Raw genomic sequence first — 16,612 nt, 5'->3', positions numbered from 1 at the left:
AGACCCCGTAAAGAGGGATGCGCAACCCATTATGCCGTCTCAATTCCCCTCAGCTGGTAGCAGCGGCGAGGGCCCCCCAGAAGCAGCCGAAAATAAACCAGAGATGCCCTCGGAAATGAGTTTAGTAAGAACTGCATTGTACAAGTTTCTTGACTACCCCCGCACACACAGCGCTGGTGTAATGACAGCAGAAGACTAGTGGACCAGCCGGCAGCTGGATGGAGTCTCGCGAGGACGTTAGTCAGAAATAGTTCACTGATAATGCATGCATTCAGCTCATCAAGCCGCCACATGCATGCATGCACGTCACACGACAGCTGGGGACGGAATGCGGCAAGCCCGAGGTCCCTTCAAAGTGCCCGGCAAGCTTCCTAAAACGTCTAATTGTACTTAATTGTACGCATTCACCTCCTGTCTGTTTTTCTAAGAAAGTGCGGAAGCGCCTGAAAGAACTGGCATCAGAAGAACAAACCCTCGAGGTGACGCACAGCACAGCCAATAACAAACTACAAAGAGAACGCATCATGCTGCAAACGAACAGGAAGAAGAAGCAGAGCTGCTGCACCAATCCGAACAGAAACAGCAGCAACAGCAACAGCAAGAAGAGACTGCTCCCGACGAAACTGAGGTACTGAGTAGAAAACAAAGGATGTTTGTTCGCACGTGCATCAATATGTCTCTGCACCTCTATCGATGTAATCATTCACATATATACATGTGTTTATAACTGGAATTTCTCATCCACGTGAATACCTACATGAGCACCTTCCTCTACCTAATTATTTGTTGGAATATCTATTTATCAAAAATGTGCACATTCCCTACCACCACAGGTTACCCGTGTGCCTGCTCGTGTTTGTGATGCCGCTTTATGGTTGCTTCGGTGTGCACGCATGCATGTTCCTACTATGCATCCCTTTACGTAGACTGCTGCGGGGCATTCTTTCAATCTAGTCAACCATACGTACATAAATATGCATCAGGAATTCCGTCAAGTCCTGCCGCGAGCTCAGCAACGCAGGAGACACCTCCGAAACCAGCGGAAAACCGCAGCACCTCGGCTGGCCGGCGTCCAAAACAGGCAGCAGCAACCTGCTGCGCCCCGAAGCAGCAGCACCAGCAGCAGCAACCGAATCAGAAATGCCGCCCGTAGCAACAGAGGGTGAAAATCCAGGTTCCGTGGGTTCGGTTCAGCTCAGCCTGCCGCCAATCGTGACTACCAACAGCAGCAGGAGCAGGCGTTGCTGCTGCCGCAGCAGCCGCTGTTGCTGGAACTCCGCAGCCTGCCTTTGCGAGCTTGTTGGGCACTGTCTCCAGCGGCATTCTATGGCCACTGGTGGGACTGCTGCGTCTCTTGTCTGTAATAAATGAATGAACGCATGAGCTGAGAAGAATGATACTTACACGTGCATATATATTTACGTACTTATATGATAAATACTAGTGCTTTAAGCTTATACATTTACAAGCCGGCGTCTGCGGGAAACCGAGTAGCCAGGAAGCTGTCGCTGAGGAGTTGCAAACGGCGTTGACGTCCTGCAAAGGGCTGCGCTCAGCACAGGCAACAGCAGCTCTAGAAGTAGTTTTGTTTCTGCTGTCGTTGATCTCCTGTTTTCCTCTTCTGTGTACTGCTGCTAAAGCGTATAACCATACATTTTTCACGTTGGTTTTGCTACGCCTACATTGGTGCAGCATCCAAAGAAACCGCGAGTCGTCAAGTCTGCTCACCTCAAAGAAGGACGAAACATCTGGATGAGTGAATTCAGAAATGTCTTCAGATATAAGCTCCAGTCCTGCCTGCAGATGCAAATTTGTCACAAAGTCGTAGTGTACGCAGATGAGAGATGCCCGTACCTGCACGCATGTGAAAAACTGTTCGAAGGCACGGGTGAGAGGGGCTACCGAGCACTCGCCTCCGGCACATAAGCGTAAGAAGGCCATTCATCGGCTCCTTCGATGGGGCGGTGCACCAAAAGAAGATAATGCGGAGTCTCCTTCAAAGCTTGGGGGTACGGGGTATACACCTGAGGAGAGAAGCAGCCTTGCAGCATACACTTATTTGCTGGTGCGCAACTATGCACGTTCGCGTGTGCGTGTATTTATTCATGTGCACGCACTATGTTTACCCATGAATGTATATACAGAAAATACCAACAAAATCATGACCAAAAACCGCTCAGACAATGAACAAGCCCCACACTAGACAACTAAGAAATTCAAGCCCGAATCCTCACCCGGTTCAGCCAGTCCTCCGGCGCTTTGCAGGAGGTATCCCAGGAGAGCACAACGGCAGTGTACTGCCACCAGCGGTGTCTGAAAAACAAGAAAGAAACAACAGTACACGGGGAACAAAATAAGCAACACCCCTGTGCAACAGTGCCTCTGCTCGCTAAAATGAAATGCATAGATGGGCTCGAAAGATGGGCAAGAAGAAGCCAAGCCTCTGTGCTATGATTGCGTACACACAAATACACACCTTACGAGTTCGCCAATCTTGAACTGCGGCTCCTCCACCGATATCCGCTTACGCACGTCCGAACTTAAACCGAAAAACGGGCTTGCACTGCATGCACACCTCAGCGGATAGAGCCCGCAATTCGACACTCAGTATATGCATCTACATGTACACTTAATGCACGCACATATACATAGATGTAAATGCATACATACATATACATGTATCCTGTATCTATGTATATCTGCAGATGATCTCCCACCCTTCTTTAAGCATTTGTATCCTCTCCCTGGGCACCGCCTCTAGCTGGGCATTGACGGGAGGTTTGGCTTTCCGGTTCTTCCCTTTGTCATGGGTCTAAACAGGAAACAAAACCCAACGCTCAGTTGGCTGTTCGCATCTGTTCAAAATTGTTTGGTGTATATGCCAGACAGAAAGGCCCGTTTCAGATGTACTCCCCCATTGCACTTAATATACTATCTCGCGCATAAACTCGCTAAAGTAGATATGCACAGGCGAAAATACTGCACATGAACAACCATGGATAGGCATAGGGGAAACACACACAAATAGCACCCTGGAAAACGCAGAAGCAGAGTCAGATATACGCATGCACGCAAACATTGCGGCATCCCTTAAGCTTACTTTTGCAGTGCTGTCCTCCGTCTCGTCTAAACCCTTCCAGCTAGCGGGGACGGGGTTATGCGCGAATGGGGCCCCTATGGGGTACCCCAGGACTGCCTGTGGACAGGAAGTACACCAAGAAGAGACAAAACTGATGGGCTTCTTTCCTGTGAGGAATTTACTTGCATTCTACCGCATACAACTAGAGACGAACCCTACCTCAGCATCCAATGGCCGCGGGGGCAGCAGTTTAGGGTGAGGGCACACGAGAGGTGTTTGAATAAGGAGTTCGTAAGTGCAGAAGGAAGTCTGCGGAGACAGCAAAACCTCAGCACACCCTAGTGCCTAGAAAACCTAAAACCTAAGGCCAATGCTAATTGAAATAACGGATATATACACAAATATATACACAATTTTATATATGCATAGAAAGATACTCTGGCGAAACATGTTACGCCCATTCCCCTTGATACCTTGCCATTTCGCTTGTAGGAAGCAGATCATACACATATTTATGTGCGCGCATATATATATATATATATATATTATATTTATATTTATATTTATATTTATATTCGTATTTATACTTTGTATTTACATTTGCATTTATATTTATATTTATATTTATATTTATATTTATATTTATATTTATATTTATATTTATATTTATATGAAGCTGTCAAAGGATCCTGACCTCTTCGATGTGGACAATGCGGTGGCTTGCGAGGACGGGAAAGTCCACTGGACACTCAAACAGGACTCGTGTGCTCCGTTGTACGTCTGTGCCCTCACAGGTGGTTCCCTGAGAACACGCCAGCATCCCTACAAGTGTTCTTCATGCTTAGTTTGCTGCAATTGGCCTATCGAGCTCGTCCGCTGTTCCCTTCTAGCCATTAGCATCGTGTCTTACGTTCGTCAGCTGCAATGCCAAGACCTTATTTGAAGCAGGAATCGAACTCTTAGAAAACTGCTTCGGCCTCTCCACGATTTCCACGGGCAAAAACTTGAAGCGAGGTTGCCCGTTTGCCTTGGGGGGAAGGGTATCTGTGCCCCTCAGAGTTGGGTTTGCCGGGTTGGGCCGCTTAAATATCATCTCCGCCGCGTCTCCAGACGCATGCAACGTACCCAAAAGATGCATGGGACCTGTAATATCCCCTGAAAACAAACCCAGTCAGCAGCAAATGCAAAACAAAACTGGTTTGCGCTGTTCCCCCCACCCTCTCTCGAGCTGCAGATCCCCTACCGTGTCATTTCCACGCGCGTGTGCCTTTCAGTGAGCAAACACCCCACGGAAAGACCCACGCACCGTTTGGCTCCTTGTGGAACTCCACCAAACTGTCAGGGTGGCAGTATTCGTAAGACCACCAGCCGTCTGTCGAGAAGGTTGAGCACCAGCCCTCGAGACTTCTTATCAGCGATTCAGTCAAGGGCTGAAGCAGCAACACTCATGCGTATCGAAGCCCATTAAAAGTATGCTAAGGATATCCTTGGAACGTTCTTTGAAAGTGATAACAGCAAAGGAAGAAAATGCTCCCGCACTACTACAGTTGAGGGCAATCGTTGTCTCACTGGATCCGGCGCATTCTCTCGATAATCACAAAACATGGGCGCCTCCAACCATACGCGATACTTCCCCTCGTTAGGCCCCGAAATGCCCTTAACTCGAGGATGCGTATCGCCACACACAAAGCGAACTTCCGTCCGACGGCCGTCAGTGCCCCCCGTGTACCACTGCAGCAAAAACAGAAAACGCCGCAGACATGAACAAGAATTCGTAGGTCTTAAACCCTGAGTGCTAAGGTATAATGGCCAAATGCTGTAAAAGAAAATTGTATATCATTTGCACGGGCCAGCTCCGCTCCACTTGACGCCGAGCCTGGCAACCACTGCGAAACCTGAAAAGGCGTGGCCATGCATTGTTATTGACCCTGCATGCAGTAAGGATGCGTGAAAGGCGTTAAATGTATTTTCGCGTACTTGCGTCATCGTGCCATCGGCCCAGAGCTGATCCATCGAAGAGGCGTATGTACCCAACTCAAATAAACTCTTCCCGACTGTCTTTCCGGACAGCGCATTGCTCTTGAAAAGTGTTATCTTTCTCCTGGAATACAGAAATCATTCACAGAGTCACCACGTGAAATACATGAATATATCCGTTTAAACTTCACTTATGCGGGCTATGTGTGTGTGTGGGCGTCGGTTTGTGTTTGTGGGTGGGTTTGCGGGTGGGTAGCTTTCTAAATCAGCCAAGCCTTAACAATGTCTTGACGGAGATGAGAATTACTAAGTGCACGATGCACCCGTTGCATACAACAAATCACAACACAAGATATGCAGTTGTAGAAGAAAAGAGAGAAGGTAAGGGCAAAGGCGGCAGCTTTTACCCAATACAGAGTTCATATCGCCAGTCTTTGACGCCGACGTCCGAAAAACGGAAGCATCTGTCCAAGAGCCACCGCAATCGAGCGGCCCTCAAGTAGCTCTGAAGCTCTGGGCTTCCCACGTGGAGTTCTTTCGAGATTCGACTGGGCATAGTGCATTCCTGTTTATCTGCAGAGGAGTCCACCTCAATTAACACCTTTTCCGGGTCGTCATCTGGCGAATCTGTCAGAAATTGCTGCAGTCTATCCAGCATTTGCAATCCTGTGGAGGATCTCCGAGGGAGCAAACAGGCGACGTCGCGATCTGCCAGCGTCACCTGCACGACTTGCTGACGAGCGCATTTCGGGATGTCTATTTCTTCGAACTGGCGCGAGAAATCAATCTGTACAACAGTATTTGGGTTGTCTGCAGGTTGATGGCGCGCTGCTTCTCCGCCTGATAATTCTTCAACTGTTGCTGATGTGAGAGCAAAACGGAGGCACAACAGCACGCTGCACAGCGTTTGTGAGAGGACGCCCATTGTCGTGGGTTGCGAGAAGCACCTTACACAAGGTTGGAGGGCCCTCTTTTCTGTAAAGTGACACTTATATGAGCAGATCGCACGAGAACTAGCCGCGTTTCACGGGCCAGCAGCCGAGGCTACGGCCAGCAGGCTGAACAACATGCCGGTTGCCGGATGGACGAAACTCCAGACGTCCAAAGGAGATCAACAGCCCCAGGAAGTGTTCCTGAGGGTCTTGCCTCTGCTTTAGGTAGTACCATGGGGTTTGTTGGTGGCGAAACACCGTCGGGGCCCCTATGGGTAATTCAACGAAGAGTGGTGTTTCACTAATTTAGGCCGCAGGGCGCGCCTGCGGGTGGTGGACATCAAGGGTTGTAGGATGGATAGTTGTAATATGCTAATAATAATATTATACAGAAGAAGCAGCACCGAACTTCGTACAGGCGGTGGCTTTTCTTATCGTTGCCTGCATGCGGGGGGCCACCGCCTGGCGCGGGGAAACGAGGGAGGCTAATTGTCAAGTTCGAGGTATTATTGAGGTTTTAGATAAGCAAATATTGCATCACTTCCTGAAAAACGGCGATCGATAACGCAGGTTGTTCATTTATTTTATTCTTCAGCATTCCTTACGGATTTCGCCGCTGTAAACCAACTGAGGAAACCGCCAGACCAGCGGCTTCTTCATGGCTCAAGCCATTGCATGCAGAAAGGATATTGGATCTAATTATTTTAAAGCTCTTTCGTAGGAGATGTTTGCGGAGTTTTAAGACAGGCTATAGCTTATTTCGCGCAGACAATATTATTAAGGGAAATCGTAAGTCTGTCCGTTAGCCGAGGGAGCGTCACATTAGGCAGCTGAAACTGTCAACTCTGATGTGTGCGATTCCGTCGGCTGACGACCAGGGTTTCTTTGTTAACGATATAAAATTTTAGCGTGTCATCGAAGTGTAATTACCAGGCCGAAAGGGCAGGACATCTTTACGTCATCTCGCCGCCGGTCGCCGTTCATTTGCTGGCTTAGCAAACCATCGTCTCAATTTCTGGCAGACTGTCCCATTCCGAAGTTTTGCCAGACGTTGTTTCAAGCAAGGAGATTGTCTTTTGTCAGTTGAAAAGAGGCCACCAACAGAAGTGGATGGTCTCATACTCCAGCAGTTACTCATGACAAGTGGGAGCTGCAAACGGGAGTCGCAGACGATCTTATTCCCATTGCGCAGATCTTCAATACCGCCGAAATTGGGCAGTTGAATAGAAAGCAACGACAACTTTGAGAGCGGAAGGAGTATCATCACTCAGAGGCAGGGGGAAAAGCATCAGCAACAGCGGCCGCGGCGGCACGCACTCAGTCCATGGACCTGCTCAACCGAGGATGCCCAACTCCTACAAGGATTCCCCCAGCCGTGGGGTTTCTAGCGGCTCCGATATTCTCACGAGCAGCAGCTATTCGTTGAGTCTTAGTAGCAGTGGAAGCGGCAGCAGCAGGAGCTCTACGTCGTCTGCACCTGCTTCTGTAGATGGGGTCGTGACACCCGGCCCAACAGAGGCTCTGCAGAGAAAGCCATTTGTGCCTCCTAAGATCATCCGCCCAAAAAAGATTCCCTCTGTTAAGAAGGCGCTACCAAAACGCACGCCTTTTCCTAACGATGCTGGTGGTGTTGGTGGTGCTGCTGGTGGTGGGACTTCGGAGCCTAAGGCAGGCCCCGCCCCCTCTAGGAAGGATCAGCTGGCAGCGTTGCAGTCACAGCTGTTGATGTCTCGGGCGGCCATAGGACAGCGGTGGAAAGAAGCGTGGCGTAGCGCCGAGTCTTCAGCTTTTTCCTTCGATTCTGACGAAGATGAAATAGAAGGCTTGGACTCGTCCGACAGTTCTCCAGCTGCCACCCCTGCAACAAGAAAGAGAGGGGGAGCAGAGAGGGAAGCGAAGGATAACATGTCGTCGGTTATTTCCTCCCTCGGCGCCAGCGAGGCGCGGCAAGACCTGCTGCAGCTGCTGCAGCGGGAGATGTCAAGCAGCAGCTCCGACTTGCTGCACGACAGCAGTCAGATCCTCAATCTGACGGCCTCAGATTTCATCGATGACCTAAAGGCCGATTTCGCCCCCCATGAAGGCGGCGAAATCCGTCCGGCTACTCCTGATGAGGAAACAGTAATGTCCCGCCCCCTCAGGAAGCTGAAGCTGCATCTCTTTCAAGAAGGTCACCCCACGAGCTCCTCTTCTTCTGATGGCTCTTCGGACGAGTCGCAGGCCTCAGTTAGAGGGCGGCAGATACCATCCAGAGAAACCTCAGTTCCAGGTGAGCTCGATGAGGATCTGCATGACTCAGAGGACGAAGAAAAGGATGACGAAGAAAAGAAAGCAGAGGGGGAGGAGAAGGACGGAGAGGCGGAAGAAGAGGAGTCAAGCGCCAGCCAGCCTCAGGCGGGAGAGGGAACAGAAGAGGCCTACATGGACAGAGACATGGACACTAATGGATCGGTGAATCGAGAGAGTGAGGACCAGGGGCCTGCTGTAGAGTTGTCGGAATCAGCAGAAGATGAGCCACAAATGGTATGGGAATTTGAGGAGCAAGAAGACAAGCCGCCGCCCTCACCACCAAAAAAGACAATTGTCGTTAGGAGGCCGCTGAAAGCAGAAGATATGGCAGTTGAGGAGCGGCTGGAAGCCGACGCGTGTCAGGAAGACTTCGACCGTCGGGAGGTGAGGTTAGAGCCGGGTTTGCTGCTGTTGTTTGCTACTGTCAGTGGCTGGTGCTACCGTTGCTATTAATGATGGTCCTCATTCCGTTGCTGTTTTTCAGTAGGCTTTGGGTCAACTTCCGGCTGAGCCAAAGCCCCTCCGGCTACCCCAAGCTCCGGCCTTCTCCCATCTGCGTTCATGGATCTCAGTCTGAATGTGTATACATAATTTGTTGTTCACATCCACACGCCTACACCATTACTTGCTCATGTCTTCCATTGCTTATGTGCGTTGATTTCGTGCATTTACGCGTAGGTGCGTTGATGTGCTAATCCACTTAGTTGTTGGATTCTCGTGTGGTGTGGTTGGGAATACTGTGTGTAGATTGCCGATCGCATTATCTACGAATACACCGACGACCCACTGAGTCCCCAAATGGAAAGACTCAAGGCAGAACGCGTACAGCTCGCTGAGTGGGCGCGGCGCTTGCGGGGAGGCAACATGGTGCAGGCAGAGGGCGACAGGCCAGCGGTGAGGGCCGTCTAAGTAGTATGCTTGCTTGTAATCGCAAAAGGCGCGCCAGCGGGAGCACCTCTGTTTTCTGCTGTTTGCAGGTAGCGTGGGTCCGTATGAGCTGTTGCTCAGCTCTGTATTGCACCTGCGGGAGTCTTTTGTAGTGGAGACTGACGCCAGAAAAGCAGCTTGTTGCAAGGGCCTCGCCCATAAGCGTATGCCATTGTGGGTATGTGGGTATGGATGGCTGGGTGTGCAGGGGTACAGACCTCCTTTGGTGAGGCAGCCAGCGTTACGAGGTGTGGGCAGGACCTTCCCAAAAACTCAAGTGGACAGGCCACTGACGAGTGATTTGTCGCCTCGGGGAGAAGGCATTGAGGAGCGGATGCTGCAGCGGGCGGCCTTGCCCAGCACGAAGGTGTGGCAGATGGAGCAACGGACGAAGCGTCTGCAGCAACAGACGGCGCAGCAGCAGCAACAGCTTGAGATCCTGCAGGCAGCACTTCGAAAGAAAATCGAAGCCACCTCGAATCCAGGTGCTGATGCTGTTGAAGGAGGCTCTTCGGTAGCGCGAAGCTCAACCGACACGACAGACGCAACAGAAGGACTGTCCCCTCGCTCTGCTGAACTCAAATTGTATGAACAGCAATGCGTCTACTTGGGGGCGCAGCTAGAAGAAGAACACGAGTTCTGTGAAGCCTACAGGGCCGAGCTGGGGCGCGCGCTCCTAAAGAATATGGCCTTAAAGAAACAGTATGGAGACGCAGTGGACGCCCTCAAACAACGCGAGGCCGCCGAGTAAGGGCTTTCTGCACTCAACCGGAAGCAGCAGAGTGCGAAAGCACTCAGGCAGGCAAAATTCTCCCAAAATGCACGCGTCTGCCTGCTTTACACGAGGCGTCGAACCCTCATTGTGAATATATGGGTTTGGGCGGGTGCTGACTATCGGGCGCAGGCGTAAGGAACGGGCCGAGCACTTGCAAGCAGAGGAGCAGCTGAGGGATCTGCAGGACAGGATAGAGGCAGAGAAGAACAAAATGATGATTGAAAGAAGCTGCCGACAGCAGCGAGACAAGCAAACAACGACGCTGCAAGAGCGCTACACGCAGCTGCTACACTACTTGCAGGAGGCAGAGGAGAAGAGGAGCTCTTTTGAGGATGGCCTCCGTGTTGCCCAAAGCAAGGCACAGAAAGCGGAGGCTCTGCTGCAAACCAAGGAGGCGGAACTTGCCTATGTTCAACGTTGCCTGGAGACACTAGACGTGCAAATGCTAGTGCGTTGCTGGAGAATGTTCCTATTCCGCCTTCTGCTGTTGCTGACAATAGGGCTTGTATTGAGCTGTTTCACTGCAGCGCTTTTTTGCGTGCGCAGATGGGGGAGGAATTGTAGGCAGGGCACTGAGTATGGGTTTAATTAAATAGAGGGAATTGGGGTGGTTGCTCGGACAGATGTGTATTGGTGTTTACTGTGCAAGTTTTCCATCTTTCTTGCTTCTAGAGTGTGTACATTGCATTTCACCTATTGCGATTTTGGGGTAATGTAGGAGAAGGAAGTGCAGAGACGCAAAGAAAGAGACAGAGCGAACGCTGCAGAAAGACAAGTGGAGGAGTTAAGAGCGTCGCTGGCGGCAAAAGAACAAGAGATATCTAAGCTGATGAAAAACTCGGAAAACGGCGTAACTCTTCTGGAGAAGGAACAGAAAGAGCATCTCAAGACCCGCGAGGCTCTTGCAGCAGCACAAGCCACGCTGAAGCAACAGGCCGCCGAATTGCAGGCCCCTCACTTGCAACAGCACAAACTGGATTCCATACGAAAGCTTGCAAAGGACTTTCAGGCTCTTTCTGATGAGGCGGAAGCAGAGGAACGCGAAATGGAGGCCTGGCACACCGAGGTTGAAGAAAGGAGAGCCAAAGCACTTTCAATCCTTGAGGAAGCAGAACGCTCAGCCATTGCTGTCTTCTCTCAGCTAGATAAAGGTGCCGCTGACGCCTCAGCTGTCAGCGAACTATCTCAGCAGGTACGTCACCACCAGCAGAAGCCGCAATTGCAATGCTGCAGCAAATTAGAAGTTCCCTTCTGTGTGTCCGTCTTGAGTGACAGAATTAAAGGAGCTGTCCATCACGGCTCTGAATTGCCACAACCGGCATTTGTGCACGTATCCGCAGATGGAAGCTCTCCGGCAGGCAAGGCAAGAAGAGATGGCGCTGCTAGAACACGAATTTGAACTGGTGGGACGGCAGCGAAAGAAGCTCGAAGCTGACTTGCAGCAGCGGGAGAAGGAGGCGACTGAATTTCGGGAGCAGATCGCCTCCCTCACCCGCAAATTGCAGCGCCAAGCACAAAAGAACAGAAGAATTGCCAAGAGAATAATACGCACAGCGTCTGCCTACGGCAGAAGTAGCAGACGCACTGTGTGCCGGGAACTCCGCACTATGCGCGTTGGCGGGGTAGTTGAAATGCTGAGCCGATCCACCCACCGCAGGCCTGAACCTCGTTACATTAAGGTGAGAGGACATTTGGGATGGGCTATGCTGATTTGGCTGTTAATTCGTATAGGTGTACGTTTTGGTATCCATGTGCTAATACATAGAAACGAACGCGCACAAATATGGTGAACTGGTGAACGAGGCCCTTAACACCAATGATCCGCGGTTTTATCTCCCCTTGCTAAATTTTGGGGGTCACGCTTCATCAGGTGGACAGTTCAACTTTTTTGTGGTTTCAAAGCAGACGTTTCGGAAAGCCGTCATTGGCGGCAGACGTTTCTGGATGTTATTATTGGCGGCCAAATCCAGGAGCATCGATGCAGCCTAGCTGCCTACCCTCAGTTTTGCGTTGCGCAATGTGCACAAAATACCGCCTTCTCGCAGCCGCTGTGCGCGCTGAAGGTATGGAATGTTGATTTCAGGGCATTGAAGAGGGTTTTTTCTTTGAGTGCGTGCGCAGATGTTCAAGCGAGGAGTTGTTATGTGGAGTGAAGACCTAGCAGGCAACAGGGGCTTCAGGAAGGGAGACCAATTCGCCGTCACAGTGCGCCGCTGTCTGTACACAGTAGACACTTTAGTTTATTTCTCATTGGCTATTGTCGCTAGCGAGTTCATGGAGTCAAAAGCTTTGGTTGGGCCATGATTTTCGTTTGGTTTTTTTCCGCAGGACATCGTTGGTATTGACTTTGGGACCTCGAGCTCTGCGTTTTTGTGGAGTCTTCACGGAACGAGAGGAGGAAAAGCTCCATCTACTCAGTTTGCATATCCTTGGCGGTGTTTTACCGTACGGACGCTAAAAGACACTTTTGAATTTCGTGCGAAGTCCGACGAAGCCGCTCAGGAGTAAGGCATGTCTAGGGGGCGTGTTTGGGTCTTTGCACCGCGTGTTGCGTAGGCGCTCACTAGTGCACCTCAGGGGTATTGCTTGTATTGCGTGCTGACACGGAGACAGTGTTGTGCGCTGCATGTGGTTTTAGCTGGGTAGTGGGCCTCGGTAGACTGAGCTCTACTCACGCCCCCCCCATGATATCCGACAAACACGAATTTATTGTCCATCGGGTGCACATGAAGCTTGCCGCCTATGCTGCCCAGCGAGGTGAGCTGTAATGAGGGCTGTTGTTTCCAGTCCTTGGCCGCTCACGTCTTTTAGTCTTTACATTGATTCAACATGTCACCAATAGTCATTCGCAGAAATAACAATGTTCCACTTCTTTTGGTTCTTTCTTTAGGCTTCAGGGCTCGCGGGAGCTTTGTGTCTATCAGTAAGTGTGCATGTTCTTGAAAGCGCATATTTTGCATAGCATGCATATTTGTGCAGGGATTACTCCCGCTGTTATGTGGAGAGAAGCGATCAACAAAACCTGCGCACAACTGCCACACCTTCGCCAGCGAGCGGCAGCGAGCAGGCGCCGTGACTCCTCAGAAGCGGTGGCTTTGCAAGAAAAGAACTCAACAAGCTCTCAAAAGCATTTACCGCACGTACAAAGTGATGCTTCTCCCTCTAGAAGCATTTCACCCCATAAAGAGCATCGTCGTCATGCCCATCAAGACCGCCGCAGAGAGAGTCACAGACGCGGGCCCCGAGAGGCAACCCGAGGCGCTGAACAGACCAGTGGCCAGCACAGAAAGCACAGCCACGCAACAAAGGTCTCTCCTTCCCAGAATGAGATTCCTAGCCCCAGTACGGCTGCTGCCGCAGCTGTTAGCGCCGGTACCAGCAGCCATTCGCCGAGAAAAAAGTCTCGTGAAGCGGCTGCAAATCCTGATGAGATCACCCGAAGGAGAATCTCATCAAGAACTCCAGCCTCTAGAAATCAGCGCGAGGAGGGCGAGAGGCCAGACTCACCTCCACCTGAACCAACGCCGGAGCACAAAGAAGACAAAACTCGTGGACACGCCAAAATGCACCTTCCAGATGCAAAACCATCACGGCACCGTGGGCAACAACGAAGAGAACAGACGGGTGAAGAAGGAAATGCGCCAGCACCGGGTGAATTGAATTCTGTAAAAAAGAAATCGAAAGGCATCTTGTCAAGAGCTGGCACCCTTTTCAAAAAGCAAGCAGCTAAGAAGACAGGAGAGTAGTATTTGCCAGAAGAGGACAGTGTTGTAGACACTTAATGCAGGAAAAAAGGGAGCGGGGTTTTGTTCAAAAGACGGCGGCTTGGCCAACCATAGCCGCTCCTAGTATTCTCTCTTTGTTCGAACTACTGTTTCGAAGAAATTTTCATTCGGAATGGTTGAGCTTATTGAGTTAGGATGACTCCTTAAAGAAAACAAGCATTGTTACTCAAACTTCACTGCATATCACCAGCGAAAGGCATCTGACAGTAGCGGCATGGTTGCCACTGTATTTCTGCCTGGGTTTCACAGCCGGCCCACAGCACAGAGAAGAAACAGCTATCCGGTGCAGCCCATTCAAAAGTCGCTTGTCTACTGTAGCTTCAATCAGATACTTCGCAGGTTGGGCGTATGCAGCATTGCGCATTTGGGCACCGCATTTCTCCTGCTGAGGAAAGAAACCTTGGGCGTACTCACAGGTGTACGGGTTTCTTTCGGTCATGATGACGCATACATTTGCACAGCTTTCGCCTAGGGGAACGTAGGGATTGCAGTGTTTGAGTCGCGAATAGCCAGAGCGGGGTGTTTTGCACACTTTGGGACCCAAGCGCACTGAAGGAGGCGCATCTACAAATGCTTTAACTCACTTGTATCAGTGCGGTATTTGTTCGTCAACCTAGAGCTGTGCTTCTGGCGCCGGCCCCCCTCGCGACCCCGTTGGCGTCTCGGGGCGCCACGGTCTAGCAACGTGTGCACCCAGGCACACGAGACATTGCTTGATGAGCGAAGGGAGGAGAAAAGGGGCGCAGATGTGACATGGATTCTCTGAAGTTGTTACGCGCGTTTGTACTTACAGGCAGTCCGGCTGCTGAGGGTTAAGCAGTCTGTTCTATACCGTTACTGCATGCACCAAGAAAGAGCGTTTGTATGCTTGTTTGTGTTTTTGCCCTACAGCAGGAGTTGCTGTAGTCCGTGCTGCAACTCTTGGCAGGCTTCCGGCACTCCAAGCCAGCAGAACGCCGTTGTGCCGGTGTGCAAGGGGCGGAGACAGGAAAGGGGGAGAGCTGCTTTTTAGGAACTCCTTCGTCATCTACTTTGCCTGTTGCACCTCACGATGGAGCTCGGATACGATTGAAAACCCTCGTTAGACAGTGGCCAAGCAAAAGCTCTGCAGTGGTTGTGGCGGTGCTGGCGCTCAGTGCCGACCATTAGTGGTGGTCGGAAAGAGCAAGGCCATGACACTCATCACGTGGGGTTTGCGGCCATACACCCTAGACCCTACAGAGAGACGAGTTCAAAAGGAGTGCCATCAAAAGGTTGAGCCAGTGCCACAGGGGTCACTGGCGAAGAAGCTGCAACACAAGCTATTGGGCGACTCTCAGCCGCATGTTGGGCGCAAGCCATTACGATACAAACGGGGCGGCATAGAACAGGAGCTACGGGGTTCCAACAATCATTTGATTGGAGATTCGTTAAACAGAACTTCGTGAACTGCTGTGGAGAGCAGGAAAAAGCAACGGAAATGGAGCAGTTCGGCAGGGTATTTAGCATCGATACCTCTCAGTAATGCGGGTCAGTTCACGCCTTCGGACATTGAAAACTGTTCCATAACATCGTAAGAATTTAAAAGAATGTTCAATTCATGAGGAAATTTTGGGCTTGTAAAGTGCATTTCAGGGTATAGGGGGCAATAGTTGATTTCAGCAAGCAAATGTCACAAGACAAACGACCAAGGTGTTAGGGCTGGGTGTTATTCTGGTGGGGGGCATCTGGACAGCCCACCTCAGCAAGAAGTTAAGAATGGCTTATTTTGCGTCTACGTTCATTTGTGGGTCGCACGATGCTATTTAAAAGGAGATATAGCTGTGTTAACAGGTTATCAACGCCTCCTCTGGGACTGCCGAACGGCGTACCACCCTCCATGGATTTTTTCGGCGGAAACCTGGTAGAAGAATGCACATCTGCCCCAGCTTGCTTTTGCTCAATATCTGATTCCAGGTTTATGTCAGTCCCTCAGCTGCTAGGCTCGAAACCACCCACGAATTCCATCGGTTTGAACTCTGAACTCTACCACCTCTAGTATAAAGGCATTGAAATCCGCCCCGCAAAGGGTTTCGGAGTAGTGGCTACTACCCCTGTGTCGTTAATTAAACCTGCTCTGCTTGTCGTTGTCCCCCTGCTCGTTGCCCTGTAAGCTGCAGCCGACGAGTTTGCTGGCCTCGCTATAAGCGGTATGGGGTACGTACGCGAGTCTCAAAGGGGAATGTGAGGCTGCATTGTTGCAATGTGTCAACAGCTGCCTAAGTCTCAGCAACATCATGCAGCCACAGCAGCAGCGGGAAACGCCGCACCCGAGCAAGCGACCCGGTGGCTGTTGGGGAGGATAAAGGATGGCTCCCAGAAGGCATTACTTCTGCAGCAGGCCCCCAACATAGCGCACAGCTTCCCTTGGGCCCCCTCTACACAGCCTCAAAGAACTACGGGTTGTCTAGCGCCAACAGGGTCCTACCCTAAAACTGGCGCCCCTCTCTGGCCCCATTTGCACTCCCAAGCACCAAAGCTGCCTCCTGGGCACCAAGGATTATGCAAAGGGCAGCAGCAAATTCACAGCCAAAACAGCATAGCTAACACGGACAACTCCATATCATCTTTTGCTGTTCCCAAGTCCGCATTTCCATCAGCGCCAAATAACAATCATTTGGGGACAGCGAGCAACCGAGGAACAGCAACGCAAGATCTCAGCAAACACTCACAGCGGCCAACAGGAGGCCCCGCATCACGCGGCCCAACGGGCGCCTCACAAACCGGCCGTTGTCGGCCCAGTGGGATAGCCCACAGCTCAGCTGGCAATGGAGGCGTCTTTATCTCCACATCACAGCCAAAGAGACCTTGGGAGTCTAACTGCCCTGTG

The 16,612-nt window shown here is 51.0% G+C and overlaps 2 protein-coding genes across 2 annotated transcripts; one reads left to right on the top strand and one right to left on the bottom strand.

Annotated features, from left to right (window-relative positions):
- Window positions 1–1,462: 1,462 nt before the first annotated feature.
- On the bottom strand, window positions 1,463–5,981 carry EAH_00009520 (ubiquitin carboxyl-terminal hydrolase, putative; the record flags this gene model as incomplete). The annotated part of the gene is made up of 12 exons (XM_013391926.1): window positions 1,463–1,536; window positions 1,677–1,854; window positions 2,235–2,313; window positions 2,477–2,563; window positions 2,718–2,812; window positions 3,101–3,196; window positions 3,774–3,881; window positions 3,990–4,234; window positions 4,386–4,509; window positions 4,649–4,810; window positions 5,057–5,180; window positions 5,464–5,981. 12 exons carry the CDS (start codon window positions 5,979–5,981, stop codon window positions 1,463–1,465), a joined length of 1,890 nt encoding a protein of 629 aa, XP_013247380.1.
- A 1,351-nt stretch (window positions 5,982–7,332) lies between these two features.
- EAH_00009510 (hypothetical protein, conserved) lies at window positions 7,333–12,747 on the top strand (the record flags this gene model as incomplete). Its single annotated transcript, XM_013391925.1, has 9 exons — window positions 7,333–8,661; window positions 9,025–9,171; window positions 9,413–9,951; window positions 10,109–10,427; window positions 10,698–11,130; window positions 11,255–11,658; window positions 12,101–12,184; window positions 12,308–12,483; window positions 12,618–12,747. 9 exons carry the CDS (start codon window positions 7,333–7,335, stop codon window positions 12,745–12,747), a joined length of 3,561 nt encoding a protein of 1,186 aa, XP_013247379.1.
- Window positions 12,748–16,612: the final 3,865 nt, after the last annotated feature.

The sequence above is a fragment of the Eimeria acervulina genome, genomic scaffold (assembly GCF_000499425.1).
Source record: "Eimeria acervulina Houghton genomic scaffold, Eah_scaff47, whole genome shotgun sequence".
Classification (NCBI taxonomy): Eukaryota; Apicomplexa; class Conoidasida; order Eucoccidiorida; family Eimeriidae; genus Eimeria; species Eimeria acervulina.
This window is presented reverse-complemented; position numbering and strand designations above follow the sequence as displayed.